Source organism: Lithobates pipiens, unplaced genomic scaffold (assembly GCF_037356315.1).
Source record: "Lithobates pipiens isolate NorthernLeopardFrog02 unplaced genomic scaffold, aLitPip1_a1.2 Scaffold_23, whole genome shotgun sequence".
NCBI classification, from domain to species: domain Eukaryota; kingdom Metazoa; phylum Chordata; class Amphibia; order Anura; family Ranidae; genus Lithobates; species Lithobates pipiens.
This window is the reverse complement of record NW_027507785.1, coordinates 161,837,471-161,854,550: the sequence shown is the minus strand read 5'-3', so window position 1 is coordinate 161,854,550 and position 17,080 is coordinate 161,837,471. Positions and strand designations below refer to the sequence as shown.

The following is a 17,080-nucleotide window of genomic DNA, read 5'->3' as shown; positions in this document are numbered from 1 at the left end:
GCCCCCTCATACTGCCCTCCACTACCCCCTTCCTGTCACACTGCTTCCCCCCCCCCCCCCCCCCCCATACTGCCCTCCAATCCCCCCTCCTGTCAGACTGCCCAGGTGCCCTTCTTTAGATGGGGTTGCTGTATTAGTTTAGTCTCAGCTAGTCATCTGGTCTGTATGTCTGTCAACTTATTTTTCAACAGAGCAAGCTCCCCTGCAGAGGTAGCAGTTATAGGGATATGACAAACCATCTCCCACTGACAGGGGTGCTTAGAACAATCGGCTTTTAATTATTTACGTGAAACGTTTATCCCTCAAAGGTAAAACATTAGAGGTTTGTTTAGACCCTTGATATCCCAGCAAAGCCACCCACCGGGGTTCCTAAAAAAAATTGTAAAAAAAATGAAATGGTAAAAATGAAAAACTACTGACCCTGTCCACTGGCCTACTGACTGACACTATTCACATTTCACACTGACACCACTGGCGGAACTACCAGGGTTGCAAAGGTTGCACTTGCAACTGAGCTCTACTGTTCGGCCACCGGGGCCCAAGACTGCAGGAAGGGGATCCGCTGCACAACATGTGACAGGGATCTGCTACAGGACTGTAAATTAACCTGGGATCAGTGGGTAGGGCTCTGGGCTCTGAGGAAAGGGCCCAGGCTGGGAGGTCAGGGGGGGGCCTTCATGGTTTCTTGCACCGGGGCCCTGAAGATTCTAGTTACGACTCTGCTGACAGATCCTCCCCCTGAAAATATCCAATAATATTTTCACTAAAATGCCATGGCCGTGATTCATTCAGTTGAATAACGCTGCTCTGCAAGTGTCCCACGTTTGCGTGCAAAGCATATGGTTGCAGTGCGCTGATGAGGCAATATACCTTCTTCCCATCTGTCAAATGCTTTCTGAACAGCTATTCAAAAGCTGACTGCTCTTCAAAGAACAAAGCACATTTTGAACAAATCTTTACATTTTTTTTTGGTCAATTATTTTCTAGAGTTTTACATTACCGATCACTCTCTGTGCTCATTCAGAAAAGGAAGCAGCCAGTAAATAGGACATACACTTGTCAACAATAGTACAACCAGCCCGTGGCCGGTCCCCCCCCCCCCTTCTGAACTGATGGGGCCCGGTACAGACGGGCCAGCTGAACTACCTTATAGGCAGCCCTTCACACAATACCCTCACTTCTTATTTCCCTGCTGTACATTCTGGAAAAATTATATTCTGCAAAAAAGTGTATAACCTTAATCTTTGTTCATCACTCTGTGTCTGTTTTGCAGTGCTACAACCACAGGTTTCAAGTCTTATGACAACTCAGCAAGTTCAGCCTGTTACCATCCAGCAACAGGTCCAGACAGTTCAAGCCCAGAGAGTACTAACCCATACTGCTAATGGAACCATCCAAACCCTGAGCCCAGCCACACAGAGCACGATCCAGACACTGACTCCAGCTACTGTACAGACAATGACACCGCAAGTTCAGCAAGTTCCTGTAAGTGTTTTTTTGTGTTTGTTTTTTTTTTTCTTTGCCAGTTACAGACTGGGAATAGCTCTATAACTATCTCCTTGATTTGAATGCTCATCACCTTTTTCCCCTGTTTTGGGCTATAGGATTCTCAAAGATGACAGCTTTCCTTTGAATTGTGGGCAAAGCTAGCTGGTTATCACAATGTAATTTATTGCAAAAGTATTACTTTTTAATGCTAATGCAAGCTTCTGATGATTGCTTTATAGCCCAAGTATACTTTTTTGTGGGTGTGACATTTAAATAATGATTTTTGTTTTGACTGCAGTTCTTAGTGGTATTGTACCCAGACTGTATACATTGCTACTCTGAAAAGCAGAAGTTTTTTTTTTTCAAATTGTTTAGTTATAAGCCAAAGGAAAGTTGTGTATTTTGTCTGTCATACTTGGTGTATTAAAACTCCATGCTGGTACAGCTGGAAGCATATCGTACAATAAAAATTAAAAAATGTAAAATCCCCTCAATAACTTTGATTGTTGCATTGTCTCCTAATATCTGAACATTTTTGCTGAGGATTTTTTTTATATACCTTCTTCAGGTTTTGGTACAGCCTCAAATTATAAAAACAGAATCTCTGGTACTGACTGCTCTGAAGGCAGATGGTAGTCCAATGATGACTGCCGTTCAGAATCCTTCCATCACAACACTTGGTACGCCTCTACAGACCACTGCTCTCCAAGTACCTGTAAGTGCTGTAAGTTTAATGCCGTCTACATTTATCGAATTTTGTTGTGTAAATACTATATTAAACCCTGTTTATGTAGAAATAAGATTTTTCTTATACCATTGATGCGCATCTCGATCCTTGGCGCAGTTAAACCCTGTTGCACAAAATATGTATAAAATATTCTATATGGGTTACATTAATGTGCATGAGGCAGGATGGGAGTTGGCAAATTTCAGTGTTGAGGAACTCTGGAGCTGTGCCCAATCAAAAAGGCCCTGAATTTTGGCCAAACTGGGGGAACTACTAGGCTGCAACACATCTAGGTGGGTGCACTTTGGCATTGACTTTAAAAAAGTGGTCTCCAACCATCGCCACGTGTAGTTCTGAGCTTCCGTTTTTTCTTTTTTTCTTCTTTTTTCTTTTTCCTTAAGAACTGCTCAATAGTTTTCTGTTTAGCAATGTAAAGCCTATATTTACTGGAAATATGCAAATATGAGCTGCTCTACTAAAAATATATTAAAACATTTTGCCATATTAAGGATTGGTTCGCACTGGTGCGAACAGACATTGTATGTGAGCCACACCGCATTGTTGTGCAGAACACATGCAATGTCTGTGTGATGCAAATTCAGCCATTCAAACTGTATGGCTGAGATCGCATTGCATTCACACCAAAATGGTGCAGGACCCTTTTTTTGGTCCGCACTGGAATTGGATTGCATGGGTGTAAATACCCATTGGATCTGATTCCTGTACCATTTGTCAGTTCCCACTGTGATCTGTGAACCGAACTGGTTGTGTCATAAACTTTCTATTTAATGTAAACTGCCTGCAAGTGACCTGCCATGCGGGAACCCACACAAGAATCACGCTGGTTCCCGCATTGCATGTGTGTAAACACAGACTAAACAAGAGGTTCTGTATTTCCCTATTAAAGTGGCTAACAAGCTTCTGAGGGTTGAGCACTAATACGTTTTTAGGGCCAGTTCACACTACATGCAGTCCAGATCGTTTATTTTTTTGTTTTATTTTTTTCCATCAAAAACACATGGAAAGTAGGATTTATGGTTTTCAGTGGCATAGTGCACACCAGTGCATCCAGTTCCAGAAAAAATAGAACATGCTGCATTTTTCCTGCACCGAACTGTATTGGAAAGCTGTAAAAAAAAAAAAGCTGGAACGCACATGTCCTTATTTAAGGTTAAGAAAAAGGGGGGGGGGGGGGCGGGGGGAGGACTGCCCTGGACTGCACCAACTCACTGGAACGTGTCAAAAACGTGCATGCAGAAAAGCATCTGAAAAGCATACGGACTGTGTTTCTATGGTGTGAACTGACCCTTAAAATTTGGGTAGTGCAATATGGACACCTCTCATTTCATCATTATGATGTCATTTCTAGTCCATAGAAGGATACAGCTACTATATGGCACCTTGGTTTGGTGTTGTCCTAACTTTTTACAGGAATGCATTGAAATCCTACCAAAGCTATAAAATGAGGCTATATAATAGTAATTTCAAAATATATCAAAAAATATACCACGCTGTTGCTTAAATTGAAGTATATAAAGCAGCCATCACAGCCAAAGACAAATGGCAAAAAAAGTAACTTGCAAAGAAAATGCAGCGCTCATATTTACAATCACAAAAATAATAATAATTGCGTGACCAAATATAAGTGATAACACAGTATATGTATAAAAACACAAATTGGATATAAAGACAAAAAAAGAATCCACAATTGAAAAATAAAAAATAATGTCCACCAATGTGAGGAAAAAACAAGAGGGGAAAGGATTGAGTCAAAAAGTCCTGATGTAAATGTACACTCTCAGTAAGTTGACATTACTTAGGCGTCAATGGAAACATGACAGAAAGGACAACTTGCAAGGAGAACCTTGCAAGTGATGAAGTCACGTGACCCGTGACGAACACGCGTCGGGACACTAAGCCACCGGAAGTGACGTAGACCGAGCCCGCAGCACGTTTTTACATTGCCTGTATAAAGATCTGATTGTTGAAACATTTTACACTATGGAGTATCCTTCCTCCATGTTTGTTTAAACCCACATACATGCTACCCCACTGAGGAACCCTTACTGAAATACCCCAGAGAAATCCCTTAAAGGGACAACACCATTTGTCAGGACTGCATACTAAAGGGAAACACCGCTAAAGGATCCTAAAGATCTTTATATACGCTGTTACCATCGGTAAGGTAAGGGGACACCTATCATCAGAATACACGGAACCACGAAGGATATATCCCCCATCACCAGCACCACTGCCCTTTCCATCGCAATATTCCCACATTTTTTCACAAATTATTATGTTGAAGCATTCACACTCTGTGTGATTAGAGGAATAATCGCAGCATTTTGCACTTGAAACGGACATTTGTTCAATACACCGGTATTGTCTGTCACAATATTTCTGTGTATATTTGAAGGATTGCCTATGTGCATCACACTAGAGCACTTGCGCTTTATGCAATTTTTGTTATCGCAACACGCTGCACTTTGGAATTTATATTTTGTATCCTTATATTGTTTTTTATATCATATTTTGTATATCGATGCTCTATACTATTTATTAACACTAAAAGTATCACTACTTTAATATGCCGCACAGGCTCACATATATGTTGTGTTTTTATGTATTCAGTTTACCCTAAAGTTTAGGTTGTATCTCCTGAACTGTGTGTTCAGCATATTGCCCTCGTTGATAGGCATATCCCACCATAGTACAGCGCACCACTACCTCCTCTTCTTTATTTTTTACTCCCCTGGGTTCAGACATTTCCCTCCCAGTGTGTGCAGCAGTACACCATCTACCTCTACCCTGAATATTTTCCTTTACTAATTGCAAGGAGAACCACCACCAACTGTGTGAAGGCTTACCAGAAACAGTGGACTTAAAGGGGCATATACAGTATGTCACAAAAGTGAGTACACCCCTCACATTTTTGAAAATATTTTATAATATCTTTTCCTGTGACAACACTGAAGAAATTACACTTTGCTACTTTGTATAACAGTGTAAATTTGCTGTCCCCTTAAAATAACTCAACACGCAGCCATTAATGTCTAAACATCTGGCAACAAAAGTGAGTACACCCCTAAGAGAAAATGGTCAAATTGGGCCCAAAGTGTCAATATTTTGTGTGGCCCCTATTATTTTCCAGCATTGCCTTAACCCTCTTGGGCATGGAGTTCACCAGAGCTTCACAGGTTGCCACTGGAGTCCTTTTCCACTTCTCCATGACAACATCACGGAGCTGGTGGATGTTGGAGACTTTGCGCTCCTCCACCTTCCATTTGAGGATGCCTCACAGATGTTCAATAGGTCTGGAGACATGTATGGCCAGTCCATCACCCTTACCTTCAGCTTCTTTACTAAGGCAGTGGTCGTCTTGGAGGTGTGTTTTGGGTCGTTATTATGTTGGAATACTGCCCTGCGGCACAGTCTCCAAAGGGAGTGGATCATGCTCTGCTTCAGTATGTCGCAGTACATGTTGGTATTCATGATTCCCTCAAACTGTAGCTCCCCAGTGCCAGCAGCACTCATGCATCCCCAGACCATGACATTCCCACCACCATGCTTGACTGTAAGCAAGACACACTTGTCTTTGTACTCCTCACCTGGTTGCTGCGACACACGCGTGATACCATCTGAACCAAATACGTTTATCTTGGTCAGGACAAAGTTCCAGTAATCCACGTCCTTAGTCTGCTTGTGTTCAGCAAACTGTTTGCAGGCTTTCTTGTGCATCATCTTTAGAAGAGCCTTCCTTCTGGGACGACAGCCATGCAGACCAATTTGATGCAGTGAGTCGTATGGTCTGAGCCCTTACAGGCTGACCCCCCCCCCCCCCCACCCCTTCAACCTCTGCAGCAATACTGGCAGCACGCATACGTCCATTTCCCAAAGACGACCCTCTGAATATGACGCTGAACACGTGCACTCAACTTTGGTTGACCATGGCGATGCCTGTTCTGAGTGGAATCTGTCCTGTTAAACCGCTGTATGGTCTTGGCCACCATGCTGCAGCTTAGTTTTAGGGTCTGGGCAATCTTATTATAGCCTAGGCCATCTTTATGTAGAGCAACAATTCATTTTTTCAGATCCTCAGAGAGTTCTTTGCCATGAGGTGCCATGTTGAACTTCCAGTGACCAGTATGAAAGAGTGAGTGTGGTAACGCCAAATTTAACATACATGCTCCCCATTCACACCTGAGACCTTGTAAAACTAACAATTCACATGACACCAGGGAGGAAAAATGGCTAATTGGGCGCAATTTGGACATTTACACTTAGGGGTGTAATCCCTTTTGTTGCCGGCAATTTAGACATTAATGGTTGTGTGTCGTTATTTTGAGGGTACAGCAAATTGACCCTGTTATACAAGCTGTACACTCACTACTTTACATTGTAGCAAAGTGTAATTTATTCAGTGTTGTCACATGAAAAGATAGAATAAAATATTTACAAAAATGTGAGGGGTGTACTTTTTGGGAGCTACTGTACCTCTTAAGTCATGCAGGCTTGTGGTGATATTCACCATTTTTAGAGTGAAAATATTTAGTAGACAATCACAGATCCAGGTCACTACGATCACAGATCCGGGTCTGAACAGCACTGGTCATCAGCAAGTTCACAGTGGAGCATATGGGTGAAGTTCACATGGGGGGAAGGAGGACCAAAGGATATCCACATACTCCCATGTAACCAAAAATTAAAGAAAGGCTCCACATAGTGTGATATCCTTTAAAAAATGTGTTTAATAAAAAGAGGGTAAACATGAACACTCACATTTCAAATTTATATAAAAAGCTCTTGCAGAGACATGGAAAAGTGCAATGATGTAGACTCGAACCGGCGCGTTTCGTCTACTCAGACGTCATCTGGGTTGAGAGTCCTTGCCACAAACGCCATGCTTATATAGACTATGTGGCCCCAAATTGAATCACGTACCGACCGGAAGTTTCCGCATGAAAATGCATCACTTCCGGTCTACAAATTTCAATAAACATCGTAATTAAAGCCTGGATGAAAAGGCTAAATGTAATTGGTACGATACCGAAGAGCATGTCAAAAAAACGGTGTTGCTGGCTGGCACTGATATGTTAGGATAACGTGTTCGTTTATACGATGGATGACAAAACGTGCAAATGACGCCCTATTCTGGCATGTTAGCCATCAAAATTCTAAGATGTGAAGCAGGGAGGACGTACAGAACTAAACCTCGCTCTGAGCTAGGAGCGTCTGACTTCACATCTCCACTGCCCACACTAGGAAGTGAGTGCGGGTAAGACCTCGCTATGAAACGGCGTGGAGACCCGAGCTCAGCACGTTGCCGGCAGTCGCATGGTACGCACCTAATATTTTGGTGACATGCTGTCAGCAACTAGGAATAATGGAAGTCTGGTTATGCTAATAACCGAATCCGAAAATACCTCTACCTGATCAGTGGTAAATGGAAAAAATTGGAGCCACATAAAGCTGTACATATACATGTAAACATTAAACAAAAAACATACCTCATAAATTTACATTGTGAATGACATTTTAAAAGGTAAAATGGACAATACCGATTTTGTAGTGTGTGCTTTTTACGATTCATTTTACAATCTGGTAGGTCACAACATTAAAGTCTGCAAAATTAATATGTTTTGAAATGTTTCAAAACGTTTAATATGTATTGAAGTATATCAAAAGCAGAATAACCAATACCAAGGCATAAAAATAAGGGAGAAAAAATATAATCCTTATATTAGTGAGCGGTTAACAAAAAATTAACTAAACGATACATGACATCATACTCTATTAACCACTTCAGCCCCGGACCAATTGTCAGCCTAAGGACCAGAGGTCTTTTTACAACTTCGCACTGCACTGCTTTAACTGGTAATTGCGCGGTCATGCAATGTTGTACCCAAACTAAATTTGCATCCTTTTCTTCCCACAAATAGAGCTTTCTTTTGATGGTATTTGATTGCCTCTGCGATTTTTATTTTTTACGATATAAAAGGAAAAAGACTGGAATTTAAAAAAAAAAAATATATATTTTCTACTTTTTGTTATAAGAAAAATCGAATAAACTAAATTTTAGTCATACATTTAAGCCAAAATTTATTCAGCCACGTATCTTTAGTAAAATAAATGTCAATAAGCATATATTTATTGGTTTGCGCAAAAGTTATAGCGTCTACAAACTAGAGTACATTTTCTGGAATTTACACAGCTTTTAATTTGACTGCCTATCTCATTTCTTGAGGTACTAAAATGGCAGGGCAGTACAACCCTCCCCCTTCCCCCAATGACCCCATTTTGGAAAGTAGACACCCCAAGGAAATTGCTGAGGGGCATGTTGAGCCCATTGAATATATTTTTATTTTTTTTGTCCCAAGTGATTGAATAATGACACAGAAAAAAAAAAAAGTTTACAAAAAGTTGTCACTAAATGATATATTGCTCACACATGCCATAGTTATATGTGGAATTGCACCCAAAATTATATTCTGCTGCTTCTCCTGAGTACGGGGATACCACATGTGGGACTTTTTGGGAGTCTAGCCATGTACGGCACCCCGAAAACCAATCACCGCCTTCAGGATTTCTAAGGGTGCAAATTTTTGATTTCACTCCTCACTACCTATCACAGTTTTGAAGGCCATAAAATGCCAAAATAACAGAAAAAAAACCCAAATGACCCCATTTTGGAAAGTAGACACCCCAAGCTATTTACTGAGATGCATGTGGAGTCCATGAAATATTTTATATTTCTTATATTTTGCCACAAGTTGCAGGAATATTAAATTTTTTATTTTTTTTTGCACAAAGTTGTCACTAAATGATATATATTGCTCACACATGCTATGGGCATAAGTGAAATTACACCCCAAAATAAATTCTGCTGCTTCTCCCGAGTACGGGGATACCACACGTGGGGGACTTTTTGGGAGCCTAGCCACGTACAGGACCCCGAAAACCAAGCACTGCCTTCCGGATTTAAATATAAAACGCTACCAAAATCGCAGGGATCAGGCTTGACTCTGCGAACGCTGCAGTTATGCGTTTAGTGTTTTGTAAGTGACAGTGATCGATCGATACTGCACTTGGGTGGGCTGGGCGGAGTGGCAAAACACAGGTGCTAGCAGGTATCTGGGCTGATCCCGCTAACAATGCGTTTTTTTTGAACCCTAAACTGCTGGGGACGCTAGTATAGATCTGATCAGATCAGATATTGATCTGTTCAGATTCTATACCACTATGGGAGGTGTATGCTTTCCGCGTGGGTGTTAGCGGTACTGGTACTAACCTAGCGCTGCCTGGGGCGACGCAGACCCTATCTGAACCTAATTGATATCACCCACCGAGTGATCAGGGGGTTAAACCTTTATTGGGTAATAAATGGTGGGTGCCCTGATGCTATAAAAAGCAAACTAACTAACCAGAGTCACCCGTAACACTTATACGGTGATCACTGGTGAAAGGGTTAACTAGGGGCAATCAGGGGGTTAAAATCTTTATTAGGTAGTATATGGGGGTCCCTGACGCTATATAAAAACCTGACGGGGAACCTAAATAACTAACTGGCTAACCAGCGTCGCCAGTGGCACTTATACGGTGATCGCTGGTGAAAGGGTTAACTAGGGGCAATCGGGGTTAAAACCATTATTGGGTAGTATATGGGGGTACCTAGCGCTCTAAAAACCTGGCGGTGAACCTAAAAAAATAACTAGCTACCTAGCGGTACTAGTGACGCTAATGCAGCGATCAGAAAAACGATCACTTAGTGACACTGGCAAAAGGGGGTGAAAGGGTTAACTCTAGGGGCAATCAGGGGGGTTAAACCTTTATTGGGGTGGGGGTAGGGGGCTACCCTGGACCCAACACTAACTGCCCTGACAGTTTTTGCTGTCACAACTGACACTAAATGCAGTGATCAGTAAATAAATGATCACTGCAGTCAGTGACACTGTGACTGGGAGGGGAGGGCAGGGGTGATCGGGGGGGATTTGTGTGCCTATGTGTACCTACATGTCAGTGTAGTGTTTGGTGCACTTACTTTCTGTGTTCTCCTCACAGTCCAGTCAAAAAGCCATCCCCTCATCCCGGATCGCTCCTGAAGCGAAACGGACCGCCGCATCCAGTGGGAGGGGGTCCGATCGGACCCCCCACCCGTTGGAAGGCAAGCACGTACATGTACGTGCTTGTGCCTGTACATGCCATTCTGCTGACGTACATTGCCATGCGGCGGTCCTTAAATGGTTAATAAAGGCATTTAATCTAATATTTTAATTTTTTCCTAACCGCTGTCAACATGCTGTGTTTGGGTCTCCACGCTGCTATGAAAACATGCTATGAAACATAGCAAGGTCTTACCTGCACTCACTTCCTAGTGTGGGCAGTGGAGATGTGACGTCGGCCGCTCGTAGCTCAGAGTGAGGTTTGGTTCCGTACGTCCTCCCTGCTTCACATGTAGGATTTTGACGGCTAACATGCCAGAGTGAGGCGTGATTTGCACTTTGTCGCCCATCATATAAAAGAACACATTATAACATTTGATCAGTGCCAGCCAGCAATACCGTTTTTTTTTTTTTTGCCATGCTCTTTTGTATTGTACCAATTATATTTAGCCTTTTCATCCAGGCTTTAATTACAATGTTTATTGAAATTTGTAGACCAGAAGTGATGCATTTTCACACGGTAACTTCCAGTCGGTACGTGATTCAATTTGGGTCCACATAGTCTATATAAGCACGGTGTTTGTGGCATGGATTCACACCTCAGATGATGTCTGAGTAGATGAAACGTGTTGGGTCGAGTCCTGCTAACATCATTGCGCTATTCCATGTCTCTGCAAGAGCTTTTTATCTACATTTAAAATGTGAGTGTTCCCGTTTTACCCTATTTTTAGTAAACCAATTTTTTAAATGCTATCACACAATGTGGAACCAATCTTTAATTTTTGGTTACATCGTGTGAGTACGTGGATATCTTTTGGTCCTCCTTCCCTCCATGTGAACTTCACCCCTATGTTCCACTGTGAACTTGCTGATGACCAGTGCTGTTCACACTCGGATCTGTGATCATAGTACACCTACCTCCTGGTGAGTGTTCTTGATCTGGCCAACTGTTGTGAAGGGTGTTTTCTTCACCAGGGAAAGATTCAGTTTTCCGTGGTCTTCTGGGTCTTTTGGTGTTGCTGAGCTCACCGTTCGTTCTTTTTAAAGATGTTCCAAACAGTTGATTTGGCCACACCTAATGTTTTTGCTATCTCTCTGATGGGCTTGTTTTGTTTTTTCAGCCTAATGATGGATTGCTTCACTGATAATGACAGCTCTTTGGATCTCATATTGCGAGTTGACAGCAACTTATTCCAAATGCAAATAGCACACTTGCAATTAACTCTTTTATCTGCTCCTTGTAAATGGGATAATGAGTTAATAACACACACCTGGCCATGGAACAGCTGAGCAGCCAATTGTCCCATTACTTTTGGTCCCTTAAAAATTGGGAGGCACATATACAAACCGTTGTAATGCCTACACCGTTCACCTGATATGGATGTAAATACCCTCAAATTAAAGTTGAGTCTGCAGTTAAAGCACATCTTGTTTGTTTCATGTCCGTTCCATTGTGGTGGTGTATAGAGCCAAAAAAATTAGAATTGTGTCAATGTCCCAATATTTATGGACCTGACTGTATATGCCCCTTTAAGTCTACTATTTCCGGTAAGCCTTCACACGGTTGGTGGTGGTTCTCCTTTCTGTCATGTTTCCATTGATGCCTCAGTAATGTCAACTTACTGATGGTGTACATTTACATCAGTACTTTTTGACTCGATCCTTTCCCCCCTTGTTTTGTACACATTTTCTCCTTGCATTGGTGGACATCATTTTTTGTTTTTTCAATTGTTGATACATTTTTTGTCTTTATATCCAATTTGTGTTTTATTATCATTATTTTTGTGATTGTATGTGTATAATAGTCATGCTTAAAATGGTAAAAAGTGCCTTATGCCTTACCTTTCACAAAAGTAATGTACTTTATGGAAATAAAAATGTTTACACAGTCTGTAGGGTATTGTAACATCCATGGTATTTTATCTTTTGCAGAACTAATGCTACATTAATAACCGAGGATATCTAGCTAATATAGAGCATAATATAAAAGAAAACTATTGCAGGGGCAGATCATCAAAACAGAAAATAAACCTTTTTTAATAACACCAGATCAATAGACTTACTGCATGAGGATGCTCTTATTTTAATACAGCATTAGAAAAATAGTAGGACTAGAAGTTAGTTAGGACTATGCCACTGTATAGATTTTTGTTGATTGTTTGTTTTTGTTTTTTCTACTCCTATTACCAATAATTACAAGGAACTAATGTAGGTGGACCTAGTGTACAGGCTGTTATAATCTATCTTACTGAAGAGCAAAACCTTTTCTTGGTACTGCTGCTCCTTGGTGTACAAATATTTAGGGAAAAGGCCCTAGTTAGCAAGTTCTAGTAATGGAAAGTAATGATTGATGGAATTCTCTTGAAACATTATCATAATGTTGTAGGTCAGGGTGCCTTGCATGTGGCCATGTGCCGCTCTACTGTTTGCTGCACCCTACTGCAGTAATGGAAGTAAGTAGAAAGCTTAGATAAAGGAGATCCTGATAAGATATTTCCCTTTTTATAATGTAAACATTTTTTTGCGCCATCTTATCTGGTATAATAGGATGAAAGATTATTTTTTCATGATATCCTCCTCCACATTAAAATCTCTACAGTTCTATATATTGCAGTAAGCTTCAAGAATAAAAAATATGCTTGCCAGATTGTTGCTATTGCACACAAAGCTGTAAAGGAAAACTGGTGTGTCAGCCTGCCATTTCATGTAGAGGTCAGTTTAGATCTGCCCTTTGTCAACCAGAGGTTCTATAAAACCTTGTTTCTCCTCTAGAGCAGGGGTAGGCAACCTAAATAGGTGCCAAGTCAAAGATCACCGGGCACAATGTCGCCTCCTCACACCTGATTTAAACATCCAATTTGTGCATTCTTGTGCATTGCACGGCAATCATGGGTTTAAATCCGATTGTGAAGAGGCAACATTTTGCCTCCTCACCACTTCAAACACTGATCGCTTTTCAGAGGAGCAGCAGTGCCTGCTGCACTTGTTAATGAGCCCTGAATTGCATTCAGCAGCGGTACCCTTAGGGCTTGTTCACACGTAAAGTTTGGGGTTGTACCCTGCAGTTGTGTCATGGTTTTATTCCCAAATCCCACCCCCTTTAGTTGCTGGGGCAGCAGCCAAACGTGTACATGTGCTGCAGCAGGAATTAAGCCCCTTGTTCTTTTTGGTGGATGCTACCATGTGTCAATTGTGACCCATTCAAGTAAATGGGGCCACTCTGTAAGTGCCCCTCAACTGCATGCTTCTGTGTAAAGCAGGTGGTGTGAAAGCAACACAATACAGCCTGCTGTAACCCCTTATTTTCTGTACTGCACAAGGTTGCATGCCACTTGCAGAGTGGCCTCATTCACTTGAATGGGTCATGCTTGGCAGGCGCTACACACACCAACCATGACAGTGTATAACTCCTGCTGTACACCCCTCGGGGGTGTGTGTCTGTTTATAAAAACATGTCTTGACTATGGGGTTTTGCTACCCCCAAACTGCTGCTCTCCTGATGGGGGGGGGGTCTGCGCTGAAGCCATTTATTATCAATCAACTATGTTTACTCTCTTTAAATCATAATGACAACACAAACTGCCCAAATGACCCTGATCAAAAGTTTACATACCCTGGTGATTTTGACCTGATAACATGCACACAAGTTGACACAAAGGGGTTTGAACGGCTATTAAAAAGGTAACCATCCTCATCTGTGATCTGTTTGCTTGTAATTAGTGTGTTTGTATAAAAGATTAGTGATATTTTGGATTCCTGACAGACCCTTACATCTAACATCCAGTGCTGCACTGACGTTTCTGGATTCTGAGTCATGGGGAAAGCAAAAGAATTGACAAAGGATCTTGGGGAAAAGTTAGTTGAGTTATATTCAAGAAACTGAGAATGCCAAGCAGCGATATTCAAACTCTAATAAAAAAGTGGAAAACGAGGGGTTCTGTTGAAACCAATCCATGGTCAGATAGACTAACTAAAATTTCAGCCACAGCGGCCAGGAAAATTGTTCAGGATGCAAAGAAAAACCCACAAATAACTTCAGGTGAGATACAGGAATCTCTGAAAACATGTGGTGTGGCTGTTTCAAGATGCACAATAAGGAGGCACTTGAAGAAAGATGGGCTACATGGTCGAGTCGCCAGAAGAAAGCCAGTAATAGACAAATTCCACAAAGTATCCCACTTACAATATGCCAAACAGCACAGAGACGAGCCTCAAACCTTCTGGCACAGTCATTTGGAGTGATGAGACCAAAATTTAGCTTTTTGGCCACAACCATAAATTCTATATTTGGAAAGGAGTCAACAAGGCCTATGATGAAAGGTACACCATTCCTACTGTGAAACACGGAGGTGGATTGCTGATGTTTTGGGGATGTGTGAACTGCAAAGGCACAGGAAATTTGGTCAAAATTTATTACAAGATGAATGCAGTATATTTCCAAAAAATACTGGAGGAACGTTTCATCAGCCAGGAAGCTGTGAATGGGACGTACTTGGACATTCCAACATGACAATGATCCAAAACACAAGGCCAAGTTGAGCTGTCATTGGCAGCAGAATAAAGTGAAGCTTCTGGAGTGGCCATCTCAGTCTCCTGACCTCAATATCATTGAGCCACTCTGGGGAGATCTCAAACGTGCAGTTCATGCAAGACAACCCAACAATATAGAGGAACTGGAGGCTTTTTGCCAAGAGGAATGGGCAGCTTTACTATCTGAGAAGATAAAGAGCCTCGTCCACAAATGCCACAAAAGACTTCAAGCTGTCACCGATATTAAAGGGGGCAAGAAACGTTATAAAGAACTGGGGTATGTAAACTTTTTTGATCAGGGTCATTTGGCTAGTTTCTGTTGTCATTATAATTTAAAAAGAGTAAACACACTTGCTTGATGATAAATGGCTTCAGCTAAACACACAAAAAAATAATAATAATAATCATGAGTGAAAAAAGTTACTGTGTTATCATTCATAGTCTCTGAAAAATGACCAAGAAATCATAAATTCCGCCAGGGTATGTAAACTGTGTGTGTACACACACACACACACACACACACACACACACACACACACACACATATATTATAATGTGTGTGTTTGTTTAAGCTTAGACCCTAGAGAATAAAATGGCGATCGTTATATTTTATGTCGCGCTTTATTTGCGCAGCGGTCACTCAAATGGCATTTTTTTTTGGAAGAAATACACTTTTTCATTAATTAAAAAAACAAAACAAAACCGTAAAGTTAGCCCAATGTTTTTGTATAATGTGAAAGATGATGTTACGCTGAGTAAATGGATACCCAACATGTCATGCTTTAAAATTGCGCACACTCGTGGAACGGTGACAAACTATGACCAACTTAAAATCCTCCATAGGCGATGCTTTAAATGTTTAACGGTTACCAGTTACAGAGGAAATCTAGTGCTAGAATTGATCTTGATCCAACGATCGCAGCAATACCTCACATGTGTAGATTAAACACTATTTATATTTGCTGGCGCAACTTGCATATGAGTTTGCTTCTGTGTACAAGCATGGAGGGATGGGACACTTTAACCACCTCCCACCCGGCCACTGCACATATACGGCAGGGTGGGCACTTCTTCCTTCCTTCGTGCGTGTGCCTGTGCAGCAGCGCGGTCCCGATGAGCTTATGTCACCCGGACACGGTGCATCTCCAATTCGGCAGGAAGGTTCTGTGATTGGCCCTCCTGATCACATGACGGTTGTGTCCAATCACAGCTGTCATGTGATGTAAATAGAGAGTCAGTTGTTAGGCGATCGGCTCTCCTCTCCTCACACGGAAGTTGTCAGTGCGGAGAGGAAAGTGGATCGCTGAAGCCAGCCCGCTGATCAACGAGTATGAGCTGTTATTTTTATTTTTTTAACACCCTGATCACCGTCCCAGTGTCCCCAAAACACTGTCGCCACACAGTAACAACACCTGCCCCCCACATATGTATCAGTAAAATCCTGTCCCAATGATCATCTGCACGCATATGTCTGTGATCATTTGCGCACATCTGTACATGATCATCTACGTACATATGTCTGTGATCACACAAACCAATTATTATATACTTGACAGGATTTTTTTTTACCAAAGACATGTAGCAGATCACATTTTGGCTTAAATTCATGACAAAATTATATTTTATTGGATTTCTTAAAACCAAGTAGAAAATATTGTGTGATATATATTTTAATTTTTTTTTTTAATTTCCGCTTATTGCAAAAAAAAAAAAAAACTTATTTGTGAGTAAATGCCACCAAAAGAAAGCTCTATTTGTGTGGACAAAATGATAAAAATTTAATTTGGGTACAGTGTTGCATGACCGCGCAATTCTTATTGAAAGTCCACGATCGCTGAAAATTGGTCTGGGAAGGAAAGGGGCGAAAGTGCCCTGTATTGAAGTGGTTAAAAAAAAAAAAATCCCCCTTATTTATTCTTTTATTTTTTTACATCTGCTGATCGCTGGTGCAATGCTTTCCAGGCTCCAAAAAGAAAATAGTAAATGCGTTTTTTTAAACACTTGCCTACTGTCCAGGCCAATGTTCAGTTTTTAGTGCTGACGTGCTTTGAATGTCAATTGTGCGATCAGTCATACAATGCTGTACCCAAACAAAAGTTTTATCATTTTTGAGACCGAGCTTTCTTTTGCTGGTATTTAATCACCACTGAATATGTGTAGAACCTTGTGAGCTGAT

At 41.3% G+C, this 17,080-nt stretch overlaps 1 protein-coding gene across 2 annotated transcripts in view; it reads left to right on the top strand.

The window, feature by feature from the left end:
* Nucleotides 1–17,080, top strand: part of SREBF2 (sterol regulatory element binding transcription factor 2) — a 96,334-nt gene that overhangs the window by 34,321 nt on the left and 44,933 nt on the right. Inside the window, exons 3-4 of one of the 2 annotated variants that reach the window (XM_077452521.1) lie at nucleotides 1,274–1,485; nucleotides 2,057–2,212. In XM_077452521.1, the coding sequence (XP_077308647.1) occupies nucleotides 1,274–1,485; nucleotides 2,057–2,212 (368 nt within the window). The remainder of the gene's footprint in view (nucleotides 1–1,273; nucleotides 1,486–2,056; nucleotides 2,213–17,080) is intronic. The other variant, XM_077452522.1, reaches the window with a different exon arrangement.